The 14,457-nt window shown below is 48.8% G+C and overlaps 2 protein-coding genes across 6 annotated transcripts in view; one reads left to right on the top strand and one right to left on the bottom strand.

Moving 5' to 3' along the window:
- The window catches only part of TMEM150C (transmembrane protein 150C), a 21,560-nt gene extending 15,953 nt beyond the window's left edge, over nucleotides 1-5,607 (top strand). For all 4 annotated transcript variants that reach the window (XM_030947938.1, XM_030947936.1, XM_030947937.1 and 1 more), the window contains 2 exons: nucleotides 2,455-2,632; nucleotides 3,272-5,607. In XM_030947938.1, coding sequence (XP_030803798.1) covers nucleotides 2,455-2,632; nucleotides 3,272-3,480 — 387 coding nt within the window. In that variant the 3' untranslated portion in view covers nucleotides 3,481-5,607. The remainder of the gene's footprint in view (nucleotides 1-2,454; nucleotides 2,633-3,271) is intronic.
- On the bottom strand, nucleotides 5,600-14,457 carry ENOPH1 (enolase-phosphatase 1). Of its 2 annotated transcripts, none has more exons than XM_030947933.1 (6): nucleotides 14,285-14,457; nucleotides 11,029-11,130; nucleotides 9,976-10,178; nucleotides 8,945-9,077; nucleotides 8,550-8,673; nucleotides 5,600-7,525 (listed from the first exon to the last, which is right to left on the bottom strand). In XM_030947933.1, the coding sequence occupies exons 1-6, from the start codon at nucleotides 14,366-14,368 to the stop codon at nucleotides 7,386-7,388; spliced, it is 786 nt and encodes a 261-aa protein (XP_030803793.1). In that variant the 5' UTR covers nucleotides 14,369-14,457; the 3' UTR covers nucleotides 5,600-7,385. The 2 variants fall into 2 exon arrangements, with proteins under 2 accessions (XP_030803793.1, XP_030803795.1); XM_030947935.1 differs by lacking the exon at nucleotides 14,285-14,457 and adding an exon at nucleotides 13,573-13,719.

Raw genomic sequence — 14,457 nt, 5'->3', positions numbered from 1 at the left:
TATATAATATGTATATATAGTATGTAATATATATATATATATATATAGTATATAATATATATGGAAAATTATACATTGGGTGTTTTAGAGGGACATTATAGCTGTGAGTCCCTTGCAGTGCTGACTAGCTTGGGAAAGGCAGCTCAATCCCATTTTTGCCTGAATGATTATTTGGACCTACTCTTGAAAGGAATACATTATAAAGTAATCAATTAGCCTCCTGAGAACATGGAATCAGATGCATCATCCCTGCCTTCATCGGGGCAGTTCCCAGCTAATACAGTACCAGCCCTCCCTTTACCTGCTCGCCACCTCTATCTGCCACTTGTGAGCTGAGATGAAGGGCCACAATCACTTTTCACTTGTCTCCAGCAGGGTTTGCACCTGCATGCTTAGACCTGACCTGCTAAGAGCCTCAGCAGGAGCCTCCTGAATCTCTTGAGCCCTGCGAGTTGTCACAGATGGCCCTGGGTAAAAGGGCTGAGCGGGAGGTTAGCAGCCACATCTGCGCAAACAGATGCACAAATGCCCGTAAAAATTTAGCAGACAGCTCAGTGTCCTTCTTTTAAAACGTATATTGCTTTAAATCCACCTCCTGCTGATCCTCAGACCTGCCAGGAGAGGGACACAGCAGAGGAGTGCCAGGACTTCTCCGGATGTGGTGGGTGTCTGGGTGAGAGCCCTCCCATTCCCCCTCTGTCCTGCAACGCTATAGCTACAAACATCGGCCACAACTGTAGGGATGGGTGTCCCGTGATCACCATTGTGTCTGTCAGGGCTGCAGTGAAAATCGAGGTGTTAGAGTCAGTAGGGCTTGGGTTTGACTCTGGGGCTCTGTCCCTCACTGGGGTGCACATAATGACCCCCAATAATCAGGCAGGAGCTGAGAAAGGTCAGTGCAGGCTGGCTGCTTCCCTGGCTTTGCATGACAGGGACCCAATACAGAAATGGTACTTGTTTTGTGAAGGGTGAGGAGGATCTCTTTGGGTTGTACAGTTATTGAAGGAACTTGGTGTCCTTTACAGTTGACTTTTTCTTTTTGAATAAGGTGTGAGATAATTTGACTTTTATGGACTTGGTCTTCCTAACTCCACAGCACAAGTCCAAAACCCAGGGTCTTGTTTTTTCACAAGAGCTTCCCAGCTAGGAATTATGAAGCCTTTGTAACAGTTTTGTCTACCTCTGAGAAGAGTATTTCTAGTACAGGACAGGCACCAGGAAATGGTTTCGACCTCGCCTTCCATTTTTCAGTCTTCAGAGCAAATAATTGTAATTTAACAGTAGATGCTTTGAATCTTGCCTGGCTATAAATTCTGATTATTCTGATATCTGATTCTAACTATCCATTCCATGTTAGTTAGCTAGATCTTTTGCCAAACATGAAAACATGCTGTAATGAGACCTCAATCTATGCTTCTCCCTGCCTGACTGCTGAGCTGAATGTAGCATTAAATCATATTTCTGGAAAATTATACATTGGGTGTTTTAGAGGGACATTATAGCTGTGAGTCCCTTGCAGTGCTGTCTATCTTGGGAAAGGCAGCTCAATCCCATTTTTGCCTGGATGATTATTTGGACCTACTTTTGAAAGAAATTCAGGGTAGAGAGGAGGGGAGATATCAGTGGAAGCACAGCAGCTAGATTGTTGTCCTGTAGATTGTGTCTTGTTTGATGGATATTTGTTAAATCATCAAACAGGAATTAAGGCTGCAGGGAGAAGTTACAGACTGGTGGTTTCTTTTCTAGAAAAGCCTCAGAGGCAGAGGGAAAATGAAAATTATTTGGCTTAAGTCCATGCTGGACTTTTTGAATGGATTTGTAGCCTCAAGGGATCTTTTTGCAGATTGTTGCTAGTTGAACCTGGCTGTCATTTTGCCTTGCAGTGTTGCACAGTCAGTGCCGTGTGGGACAGGGCAGCCCAAGGAACAGGGAAGCACTGGCACTCCAGAGAGGTTGGGTTCATGTTGCCTCAGACCCCAGTGGTCAAGGATTTGGTGTAACTTGCCAAACCAGGATGGGCAGAAGAGGAAATTGGAGGAACTTGCCAAACTAGGAGCATGTATTTGTGTTTTGGCTTGCACTAGATCAAGGGAGTGCCAGGGCTGGCACTGAAGGTGCACAATTTGCATCCCTTGCAGGGAGCTGTACAAGACCCACAGTGGGCTGTCCTTGCCTGCCCTGGCCATCGCTTTGAGCCAAGGAAGAATTTATTTCTGAGCTCTGCATTTGTGAGTCTTGTCAGGGAGCTGTGGAGACAGTCCCCAAGCAAGTGCATTTTCCACAGTGCTCTTGGGCTTTGGGAAAAAGATCTACTTGACTATGACAGCTGTCAACTCACCTTGGTTATGTTACACCTTACCCCTCTGCCAGAATAAATGATACAGCATCTCAATCCAGTTAGCTCTCAGGTAATTCCTGTTGTGTGCAGGCAATCACTGCTTTATTTGTTGCTAGCTCTCCAATGATGAGGAGATCCACAACGTGGGCACATCTCTGACCTTTGGCTTTGGGACACTGGCATGCTGGATCCAGTCTGCCCTCACCCTCAAGATCAACCTGAAGAACGAGGGGCGGAAAGCTGGAATTCCACGAGTGGCTCTGTCAGCCAGCATCACCCTCTGCGTGGTGCTCTGTATCCTTTTGTCTTGCTCCCCAGGAGGCCAGGTATTGTGTCTGTTCTGCAGCAGCTCTTCTCACCCCTGTCCTAGGATCTGAAAGCATTTTTGAATGCTAATCAATCTGTTTTCATGGCACAATCCTATTTCAGTGTCTCACTGTGTAGAGTGATGCTTCCAGATTTCACAGAAAGGGACAGCTTTTCAGGTGATCTAAACAGAAGGAAATATTTCACAGTGTGGGTTGAAAGGTGTTCCCATTGCCTTTGGTGGGTGCAGTGATCTGTTCCCACTGGGAAGCTCCTGGCAGGTAGGGGCCCCCAGCCAGGTCCCCACTTGCTGGCTCTGTCCCTGGCTAGCTGGATGCTCAAGCAAGTCACTGACTTCTCTGCACCCAACTATTCCCCTCTGTAAATGTTTATCACCCTGATCTGGGATCAGGAAGCCCTGGTATGTATAGGAGAGCTGCTGTGCTCCATGGGCATCATTGGACACCTGACATCCCTTTCATCTCTAGCATCACATTCACACTCTCCTCATGATGGCTGGATGGGTTGACTTATCCAGGTGACTTTGTTCAGATTTTTTTCCCTGTTGGCTTTCAAACTGGTTGATGTCTCTGTTCCCACTTGTTCTCCTTGACTTCCCTCTTCCAGATTTCATCCTTATGGCCCAGGGCATTCACATGCATGCTTCCAGGATCCAGTGGGGCCTAGTGATGTGCTTCCTGTGCTACTTTGGCACCTTTGCAGTGGAGTTCAGGCATTACAGATTTGAGATAATTTGTTCTGAGTACCAGGAAAACTTTCTGAGCTTTTCCGAAAGCTTATCAGAAGCCTCCGAGTACCAGACAGATCAGGTGTAGCCTGTCCTCTGGCAGGGGGAAGGGGGGCAGGTGTGGTCTCATGGGTGAAACATGACCTCATTTACACTTTTTTAATGAGTTTCTTTTCATGTGCAATCATGATGGCATTGCCAAAGGGCTCTGAGGGTGGCTGTCTCACTAAGAGCCAAACAAACAGAGGTGTCTGCTGCAAGAAGAGTGGATCCATCTCAATGGCAGCATGAGAGAGCACGAGCTGCTCAGTTTGTGCCACCAGTGACTCTTTCTGAGTGGCTCTGTCATACTCCTGTTGCTCAAAACATTCAGCAGCCCCTCTGAGGCTGGTCCTGCTCAGCCCACCCTGCAGAGAAGGAGCTGAAGGAAGCAGACTTCTCCCAACAGCAAGAGTCTTCAGGAGCCACCTGTTCCGGAGTCATCAGACTGCATCTTCCGTGTGTTTCCGGGGTTGTTTCCTTTGCTGCCAGCCGGGGGAGCTTGGTAGGAGGAGCAGGAGCAGCTGTTTCTCCAGAACCTGGAATCAGACACAGAAGACCCCAGTGGACTGGCTTTCATGGCAAGCAGGCAGGCATTTCTTCCAGCCTGGAAAGTGGTTGATGGTAAATCTGGGTTTGGAAGGAACTGTGCTGTGATCAGGAAGTGAGACTTGGCTGGTGCTGCCTTGTAGCCAGGCAGATCATCCCCAGGCCAGAGGGGTGACACAGTGGGATGCTGTGCTTGGCTTCCTGGTGGGCACCGGTGGGAGTGAGGTGCTGAATTGAGATGAGAACATCTGTGTGCCCTGAAGACAACCCAGAAGAGGCTGCTTCTTCCATGTGTAGTGCTTCCACCACACATTGTGTATAGTATTTCAAAAGCTTTTTTTAATTTTTGTTTTATGTTCACGGAGGGGAAAAACATTGTGTTAGAGACACCAGGCTCATCTGCCACGAGAACAGTACCAGTGCTTCTGGGCACAGGGTTTGGTTTTGCTCCTTGTGCAAGCCAAACTTCAGACATGCTGGTTTGGGCTCTGGGCCCCTCAGTGTGGCCAGCTGTCCTGAGTGGAGCCTGCCACAGGTTTAAATGGGCTTCCAGGGTGCCAGGAGGGAGTTCTGGCACAGAGGCTGGCTAATCTGCCTGAGGACTGGAGGTGCAAGAAGGGAACAGCAAAACCAGAAAGGCTTCTCCCTCCTTAAAAGGAGGTTTTCAAACAGAAGGTCTGTTTTCAGAGAACAAGGAGCTCAAAACATGATTTTGGGAAGGCTGCTGTATTGCCTGGGTAGAGGAATGATGGGAGTTGCTTCTCTCCATGGCTCCTATTTTCCTCCACAAGTCAGGCTCAGCTTAGGTTTACATCTTGTCTGAGCTGCGGGAAAACAAGCAGAAATTAAAATGGTAGAAAAAGGCACTTGAAGGGGAACTCGTACTGCTCTGTGGCATTTCTGACAGAGAGGGAAAAAGGCAAAAGGGCATTCAGTCTTCTGCACAGGTCACAGGCCTCTCCTGAGAGGAGAAACAGTTGAGACAAACTGTGTGGGAAGTAGAAAGCTTTCAGCCAGCCCTTTATTTTCTGTGCACCAAAACTTGTTCTCAGGCAGCTGTGACAAATCCAGAGGATTTTTGGCCAACAGAGGGTTGTTGTGGATTGCTGAAGGCTTCCTCCTTGTAGCAGTGTCATGAGTGGAAAGCTTTCCCAGAAGGATGTGCTGAGAGTGACCAAGGACACAGTAGTGTGAGGTGCCAGCTCCCTAGAGGCTCATCCAGGGAGCTCCTCCTGGGCAAGGACAGGAGGGGACAGTCTGGAGAACATGCAGGTGGGATCCTCTTGCACTGGCACACACTTAATCCATATGGAGCACAAAACAGCAATTTGTTGTAAGGGTGTTTTACTATAAATAGTTCACTGTGTCTTTTTTCCCCTAATTAATTAATACTTTCAGTTTATTATTTTAGCTTTTGTAATTTTATCAAAGGGAAAAAAAAAGATGATGTGGTTATTTTTTTTCCTTTTTCCTTTTGCTCCTTTTCCTATATGCAATCCAAACTGAATTTGAGGTTTTTACTGATAATTCTGTACATTTCTTAGAGTATTTCTAACAGCACATTTCAGTACAACTAAATGACAACCAATGTACACTAAAACATGACCACTAAATAAAGTGCTTTTATGGAGAAAGTGAGCTTTATTTTTGTCCCTACCCCAAGCATAGCTTTCTGATGGCAAAGGCAAAACAAAGGTATTTATTTACAGTGTAATGATTAATATTATCACTTAAGGAAGCCAGGGACCATTCAGCCATGCAGATACACTTACTGTAACAGTACTAATTAGCAGGCTCTTTCTAGGAGCAGCATCACACCCACTGCACAGCCCAGAAAGGCATCTGGACTAGCTGCCCCACAGCCTGACCTGCTACTATTAAGTTTTTAGAAGGGCCATGCTGGCACAATGCGGTTTTTCCCCCAAGTGCTTGTCTCTTCATTGTTCTTTACCCATCAGCCTCCCTCAACAGGGACAGCTGTAGGTGTAGATCAGAGCTCAGGAAGGCAGCAAGCACATCCTATATTCTGGCCGGCTGTGAGGGCAAGACACCCATGTATGAAGTGCCAGCAGCACGGAATGGGGAAACAGGATTTCAGACAGGAGTTTCAGACTGCCTCTGACTCCACTGCTACCAGGTATAACCTACCTGTGGCTCTCACTCCTGCACTGAGCCACAACTGAAATCCTAACATGGTCAGGGAGGTAGTACAGCTTCCTTGGCAGGACAAGGCTGCTGCCTTAAAGAAAGGACTGGGGAAAGTGACAGCAGGAACACAGTGTTCACAGGTTTTGAAATAAAATAATAAAATTTGCCTTTTAGGTGCTGGGATCACTGGTGCTAAGACAGGAAGGCTAAATGCTGTGATGGAGTGAACACAATGAAAGCAAAGGTGTGTTTTTATTTACTACATTAGGAAAAGCTCCATGACCATCTGATCTACATTGGCACAATTTAGGTAAGGTGAAAAGGTCAGGGGTTTAATTCTCATCAAATGCAGCAGGATATCTGCCCTCTGGAGCAGCTTGTCAAAGTCTGCTCACAGCTGACCAGTGCTATGAACCTGTGACTGGGTGATCTTGGCTGGAGGAGCTCTGTGGGTCAGTGCTGAGACACTTCAGAAATGCTGTCAAGCTGACTTTGGGCTTCAGACAGTTGTATCCCATAGCCCAGCACCATGAGGCAGCAGTGAAGTGTGTCCAGAATTTAATTTTTAAAGCTGTATTTATATATACTTGACTTCATTCTGGTAGGCTGGCTGTGGAGCTCTAAGCAGCTTCCATATGCAAGTTGTGCTGTTTTGTACCTAGAGCTGCTGCAGACACAGCCAAGATACACATTGTTCCTTGTCTAAAGAGCCTGCCTGCAGCAAGGGCTGGCTTCTTCTGTGGCAGCCCAGTCCTATTGTATTATAGCCCACAGCTGGCATTTCCCTTTGGGAATCCTAACTGTCAGTGTTTTTGACTTAGCCAGAAATCCTGTCTGCAGGGAGAAGCTCACATATCCGCCCAGGGTCCCCAGTGCTCCCTCTGGGACAAGGGGACAGGAACCTTGTTTGCAGACTGCTTCCAAATATGACAGAGCTCACGGTGGGACATCTCAGCACCAGCTTTCAGGGGATGAGTCTGGAGGAAGCATTCCCTTAGCTAACTGCTAGCCAGGAAAGGGGAGGAACAGCAGGGCTCATGGGTGCTGCTCCCTGCCCTGTTCCCAGCTCCAGCTGGCAGCAGGCCTCTGTCCTACTGCACGAGGGACCCCACACCATACTCTCCATCCATACCTGCCTGCACGAGGGCCAAGACCTAATGTGGATTTGGTTTGAAATTCTGATTATGGACAAAATGACCTAACATTTCACAAGGACAATTAGGTGAAGCACAGTCTTTTGTGCGTGCACCGCTTTCCCTAAGTGGAGGAAGGCAAGAACAGTTCGGTGAAAGACGAGATGAGGCTGTAATAGGATTTCTCATCGTCCGTCAGTCCCGCGTTGCCCGGTCTGATCACCACAGCCACGTGAGTGTCCGCCTCTTCGGCTGCATTGGCTTCTGAAACAAACAGAGAGGGGACAGTGGAGGGGACAGCTCTTACTGACCTCTTCACAGCAGGGTCCCTGAGGCTTGAGGGTGCCCCAGAACACTCGAGTGCTTTTAAAGGCTGAGACTGAGAAAGCAGTGTTTGCATGTGGCAGGGCTCTAGACAGGAACCAGCTCCTGGCAGACCTGCTGTGGAGGGCTGTAGCTGCAGGAATGGACAGGAGCTGGCTGCCTCACCATCCCCTCCCCTCTGTCAGCTGATGGCTGTCCAAGCTCCTTGCAGGCAGCACACACCATCAGCCTGATTCCTGCTCCATCAGCTCGATTCCTGTCATGAGGCTGTGGTCAGCCTGTGGCATTTGTGAGTCAAACAGCCCCCTCCCCCAGTCACTTCTCACAAGCTTCTTTTTGCTTCCTGAGCACAAAAAGGTCACTGGAAGATGACCCAGGGAAAAGGAGGTAACTACAAGCTCCCACCAGCTCTGCTGCCAAGGCTGGGAAGGAGGTAAGGACTAACTCTGGGGGACTGAGCTGGCTCAGACTGAGACCCAGTGCTATTTCTGCCAGAAAGATGTTTCCAGCTAAAGCAGGAAATTAAATTAGCTTCTCAAGCCTGGATTTCCATGGGTCAGGTCTTGGCAACCTGAAGCAATGTTTTCCTACTGCTGAACACAACCTAACCATAAGTGGCACAAAGAATCAGCCACGTAGCAACACAGCAAATGCCATCATTTCCCCTGACCACTGGCCAAACCACTGACCCTGTTTGTAAATGGGCCATGCTTCAGCACTCTCTCCTTCCTGGCTGGTGCAAAGGCAGGCTTTCTACTTGACCTATTTTCCCTCACTGCAGCACTGCACATAGACATCCCACTGCTGTGTGCAAGCCTGGGTGTGTAAAGAAGGAGGATGGCAGCAGCTAGAGGGAAGGTGCTGAAGCATTTCTGGGCGCTAGTGAGAAGGCAGCAGCACACCTCTGAAGAGCACCTGCCTCCCCTGCTCAGGTGAGAGCCAGTAGGGCTGGCAGGTCACATACCTCGAGGAACATCTGTCAGGAAGAGGATGTTGTTGGTGGCACACCCAATACTGGCAGCAATCCTCCTGTAGCTCTCACTTTCTACCTTGGGGCCGATTTTGGTATCAAAGTGGCCATCAAAGAGCTGAAAGAGAGAGAGAGAAGCACAGGCCATTGCTGAGTGCCACCTGAAAAGCAGGGATAAATCTCCCTCCCTCTCTTTCTGCCACAGTAACGAGGGGTTGGTGCAGCCATGCTCTCAAAGTCAACTCCTTGAGCTGAATTCCCATGGATCAAACCCACTGCCTTACCTTCCTGTCACAGAATTCATTCACAAATGTTACAGCAAGGGTGGTTGTGGGAAGGGAGTGCTCTGCAGGGGGAGAAACTGTAAGGAAGGTGGTAAGGTTATCTACCTCTAGGATATCACCTTCTGTAGAGTATCCAAACAGAAGCTTCTGGGCTTCGACACTGCCTGAAGAGTAGATATAGACCTTCATCCCTGCTTCCCGCCACTTCCGGATGGCTGGAACAACATCCTCGAAGATTCTGGAGCAAAACAGGGCAGCAGGTAAGGGCAAACCCAGAGGCACCTGGGGGGACATCATTTGCCAGGCACTGTGACAATTAGTTTTGCCCCATTAGTTTGCTAGGGGACTTCATTTTCAATCTGGTTCCAGGGCTCTTGGAACCAGAAGGTCTCTTCCAGCAGCAGGTGATGAAGAGCTGGGCAGGGAGATTTTAGAGATCTCACTCATTGAATGCAGCCAAGCAGGCAGCTTTCTGCACAGTTTTTGGGTCACTGTAAGACAATTTAGCCTTGTTTTTAAAAACAAAACCAACAGGATATGAGTCTCTCTTGACTTGGGTTTGGATGTTTACATTTTTTTGTCAGCTCGTTTTCTTCTTCTTCATTGCTCATTTGGCAAAACACTTTGTGAATTTATGGGCTTGTTTTACTTACTTAGAGATCTGAAATGCAAATTTTAACCAAGTATTTCTTAAATAAAAAGATCAGGCTTAATTTCAGTAGTCCCTACTTATGCACTCCTGTGTTGTGGCTGAAACATAAAGAGGAACCTGAAGACAAAAAGAAGTGGAAAGGCAGGAAACACACAGGTAAAAGACAAAGCAGGAGGAAACAACTGAAAAGGTCTGACCCTGCAACCCTGGCTTGTTTATACTTGTTTCAAAATATGAGTGCAATTTGGGGATTAAAAATGCAAGACTAAGAACTGTAAGAAGCTCATACTTGTGACTCTTGGTTTACCAAGAAATCTCTCAAATATTGGCTTATCTGCTGAGCTAGTGATGTTGCTTGTATTTGTAAGTGGGCCTGTTCCCAGGAATAGCTTATGCAGCTCTTCTGCTAATAAACTTTTAGGGAAGATGCTCCCCACAGCTGCCCCCCAGGAGGGGGCACACAACTACTCACACAATTACTCACTCTCCTTTGACGAGCCCGGTGGCATAGGCTGCCCTCCACATGTGGCCCTGCAGCTGCTTCAGTGCTGTGGTTTTCCTGTCCAGGGACATCTGCCAGTGCACGTTGTCCACCACGGCCTGGATGACGCGCTCCAGCTCCTCCTCCCCGCTGCCGCTCTCCAAAGGGATGGGCACGGCCCCGTCCAGGCTGGAGTCCTCCTGAGCCTGCAGAGTGATGTTACAGCACGGTGCTAACAAGGCCAAGGCTGTGGGGCTGATCCCTGCACGGGCTGTTCACTAAGGAGTTGGGTTTGCTGATCTGTGCAGGTCCCCTCCAACTCAGACTATTCTGTGATTCTGTGCAATCATCCATGATAAAAAGAGGGGAGGGAAGAGGTGGAGCAATTTCCACACCTCTAATGTAGGAAAGTGATTTAACACCTGCATCCATGCACTGCTGTGCAGGACACTGCTTGAACTGCACTTCACATGAGGGGTTAGAACATTGTCTGCTTTTCTTAATGGAAAATTGAGATTCCAGTTCTGTTTAGAAATACTTGCTTGGATTGTACTTTCCAAACCAAACAATTAGCTTTACTGTAGCCGTATTGTAAATACTCTAATGAGAACTATGCTTGCTTAAGTATTTAATTACTGTAATTAAGGCAAAGAAGCAAATGCATCTGTTGGCTTCAGCCACAAGTCTCAAATTGATGCTGTGTCCCTATACAGAGGCAGCATCCACTGCCCCATATGGAACACGTGCTCTGCCATCCCCCTGTGCTGCTTCCCAAAAGAGGTTTGGATTCAAGAAGTGCAGGCAAAAAGCTGGAAAGTCTTGGCTCAACAGCTGCCCAGGGGCTGTGAGGACCAAGGTGAGCTGAGGGAAGCTGCTGCCTGCCAAGCCCAACCCCAGGCTTTGGATGGGCGAGAATCCAACCTTCAAGGTAACTGGCCTCCATGGATAAGGGCAAAGAGACAGGGACAATGTGGGGTGACCAGGAGAGTCCAACTGATCTGAAGCCTCAGGCATGTAATGAAAATGCAGAGACAGGGAATGACTCCGTTACTTAACCTGTTTCCTCAGAAGTCCAACATCCCGCTGGCACTCCTCCTCCTCCCAGTGAGCACGCAGATACTCCTTCACGTTGTCTTTGATGTAAGGGAATAAGGTCTCCTGGCAGAAAAAGAGGCTGCTCCTTTAAGCTGGCAGAGGTAAGGTTGACTGGCTTTTAAAGGAACAATTCGCATGTCCTGCCCTGTACACTTATTTTCCCAAATTTAAGCTTCCCCTGCAGTGCTGCAGCTGGTGAAACTTCCAGCCAAGGGTGTCTGCCTGGTCACAGGACTGAGCCAGCCTCAGGCCAGGATCAGTGCAGGTGGATGTTTTTACACAAATGTTTACATAGCTGAAACTTTTAAAGGTGGGTGATAACTTTTCCTGGGCTTACCAAAAAATGTCTCAAATGGCACATGTGACCCCACATTCCCACCAGCTGAGGAGTACAAGGCTGACAATGTATGTACTCTGAACAGATAAGTTATGCTATTGTATCCTTGATAGGGCACTCATCCTAGCAAATGTCATTCTGAAAACACCTCTCAACCTCTCCCCATGCTAGAGGACCTTTTAAAATGAAAAGCCTGGTCCTGTGGCACTGAGCTCCACAGGACAGTCTTACGAATGAAATTAAACAGGATTTGGGAAGAGTGCCACAGGAAAATGACAAATCTTCACAGAGATCCCAAGGGCAACCGCAAATAATTACAAACTGCTCTCATTAGTGGTGCTTCACGAGTCAGAAGCCACAGGCAGCCACCGTGCACATTCCAGGTGTGTGAAAAGCCTCAGGTTAAGGAGAAAGGCAGGGAAATCCTTCCTTTGGGTAGAGAACTGAGCTTTTCTTAATTTCTTAATTTTAAAAATCTGAACTCACCTCTCCTCAAAAAATGGCCCATAGGTATGTCATCTTTAGCTTATTAATGAATTAAGAAAGCAGTGGTTCTGAGATTATGATGTGATGGCAGAACTGCACGATTTTCTATTGCTCTAATACTCTATTTTCCATGCTTTATATTTTAAAAACAATGCAAATTGCTTTAAGAATTACCACAAACTTGCCTAGGGAAATCAAAAGCCTTGTAATGCCCCCAGTTAATCTCTCATTTCCTTTACTTTCAAGGTATCTCTTAAATCATGGAGGAAATTAAAGAGAGTCTGCTGGGAAATGCAGCTGACCTGCTGGCTTGGTTTAACCTCCTTTACAACTCAGATGTCAAAAGGATCCAATTGTTTTTCAAAAGCAGTGTTTCATACTCTTGTGCTGGCTAAGAAAAACTCCCAAACTGACTCTGAAAGATCAGTGGATTCTGTGATTTGTGAGATTTTAAAAGGGTAAGAGTCTTGGCAAGTGCATTGGTCTGTGAACTAAGAGGGGACACCCACGTGACAGCTGGAGTAGTGGACAGCTAGTGGGACAGACGGTTTCTGGATGCCAAGAGTGATCCCAGTCAATGATGTACTAAGTTTAACAGGCTATGAGTCTGTGTGGAAGAAAGACTCCAAATACTCTCTTTTCTGGTATCTTTCCTTAATCCACCCATCAACTGACTCATTCTATTTCCTTACTTTGCAGATTCAGCGATTCTAACATTAGAGAAAGGATTAAATAAAATCATTTAATATTGAAGAATAAAGTGTCCACTGAACCATCAGTGGACCTTTCAAAGGCAAATAGAGGTTAACTGAAAGACCAAATGAACTAACTTGTTCCAGGCATTTTCAGGATTTCCATCAAACTGAAGTTTATTGAGAATCAAAACTCATTTGGCCTCCCTGCAGTAGAAAGACTTTGGGTGGAAACCCAGAGACTCAGGTGCATGGCATGTTGTTTGCACAACTGCAAAACAGCTTTGAGGTGGGCAGAAACAACTTAGTTGCTCTGTTAGATGTTTAGTAAGAAACCTGAGCTGTCCAAACTGTTTGAAGTGAAAGATATTGAGGGGAGGGAGGCAGCTGTAATGCCACCTGGGCCTGAAGTTTCTTCAAGAGCACTGGAAGAACATGGATGTAGGTCATGCTGTTCATCTGATAGACTGTGTTAGCAGAAGCCTCTAGAAAGGCAGGCAGGAGCCTTCACCTGCCATGTGGGTCACAAAGCACCTTTGTAAGCCACTGGCTGCAAAGATCCACCGAAAGCTGTAATGTCTCAGGGAGAAATCCAGGTTAGTGAACGGCAGGAGAAGGGATCCATCCGAGCAAGCCGCTCCCTCCTGCGAACCAAAGGCGCCCGCAGAGGAGGGACCCCGGCTATCACAATTTGCCGTTCTCCGAGCACCTGTGACCCACAGACTTCCCAGTCCCCTCGGTTCTGCACGTAAAGCAGCAATTCCAGCAGCCTTAAGCTTTTTCCTAGGCAAGGGAAGGCAATCGTGCATCGGCTGCCACGCCAGTCCCGGTGTGTCCCCGGCGCTGTACTCCCGCAGGGCTGGACACGCTGCCCCGGCACACGGAGGCATTCGACCAGCCTCCCGAAGGGAAAAGGCAGCGGATAACCCCGAGAATTATCGATTACTGCAAACTGTTAATTACTGAAATTAAGGCCAAGAAGCATCGTACTTCAGAGAGCTCGCACTTAAGGCTCTGTGCAGAGCCGGGTGCGGTGCTGCAGCTCCAGCCATCAAAGGAGCAGTGATGCTCGAGGGCTTTTCCGGGATGAGGCTGCGAGCACCCCAGCTGCCCTATATCCATCAGTGAAACAAACCCCTGGCCTGCCCGACCCTCCGAGCACCCCAGCCGCCCTATATCCATCAGTGAAACAAACCCCTGGCCTGCCCGAACCCCCGAGGCTGTGAGCACCCCAGCCGCCCTATATCCATCAGTGAAACAAACCCCTGGCCTGCCCGAACCTCCGAGGCTGTGAGCACCCCAGCCGCCCTATATCCATCAGTGAAACAAACCCCTGGCCTGCCCGAACCCCCGAGGCTGTGAGCACCCCAGCTGCCCTATATCCATCAGTGAGACAAACCCCTGGCCTGCCCGACCCTCCGAGCACCCCAGCCGCCCTATATCCATCAGTGAAACAAACCCCTGGCCTGCCCGACCCTCGGCGGCAGTGTCGTGCTCCCCAGCCCACCGCAGGGCGGCCGGTCGCCAACACAAGGCGTATTTTCTCGCGCGCATTATTCGGAAAAACGCAGAAAATGGGTCCCAGCTTTCGTTCCCGGCGGCACCCCGGCCTGCCTTGAGGCGAGCTCAGGACCGGGGAGGTCACGGTACGAAGGGCGACGCTCCGGGACCCCCCGCGGGGCCGGTAGCCACCGGGTCTCACCTGGACGAAGGCGATGGGGGTGGTGGTGCCTTCGATGTCCAGCAGGATGGCGCGCACCTCCGCCGGCACCGGCAGCACGCCCATGGCAGCGGCGGCGGCACGTGGGGCGCACCGGGGACGCGCGGCGGCGGAGGGGAGCGCCGCGCCGGCTGTGCCCGCCCACGGAGCGCCCG

Source organism: Camarhynchus parvulus, chromosome 4, assembly GCF_901933205.1.
Source record: "Camarhynchus parvulus chromosome 4, STF_HiC, whole genome shotgun sequence".
NCBI classification, from domain to species: domain Eukaryota; kingdom Metazoa; phylum Chordata; class Aves; order Passeriformes; family Thraupidae; genus Camarhynchus; species Camarhynchus parvulus.
The sequence above is the reverse complement of the archived record's forward strand: the minus strand, read 5'-3'. Positions and strand labels throughout refer to the sequence as shown.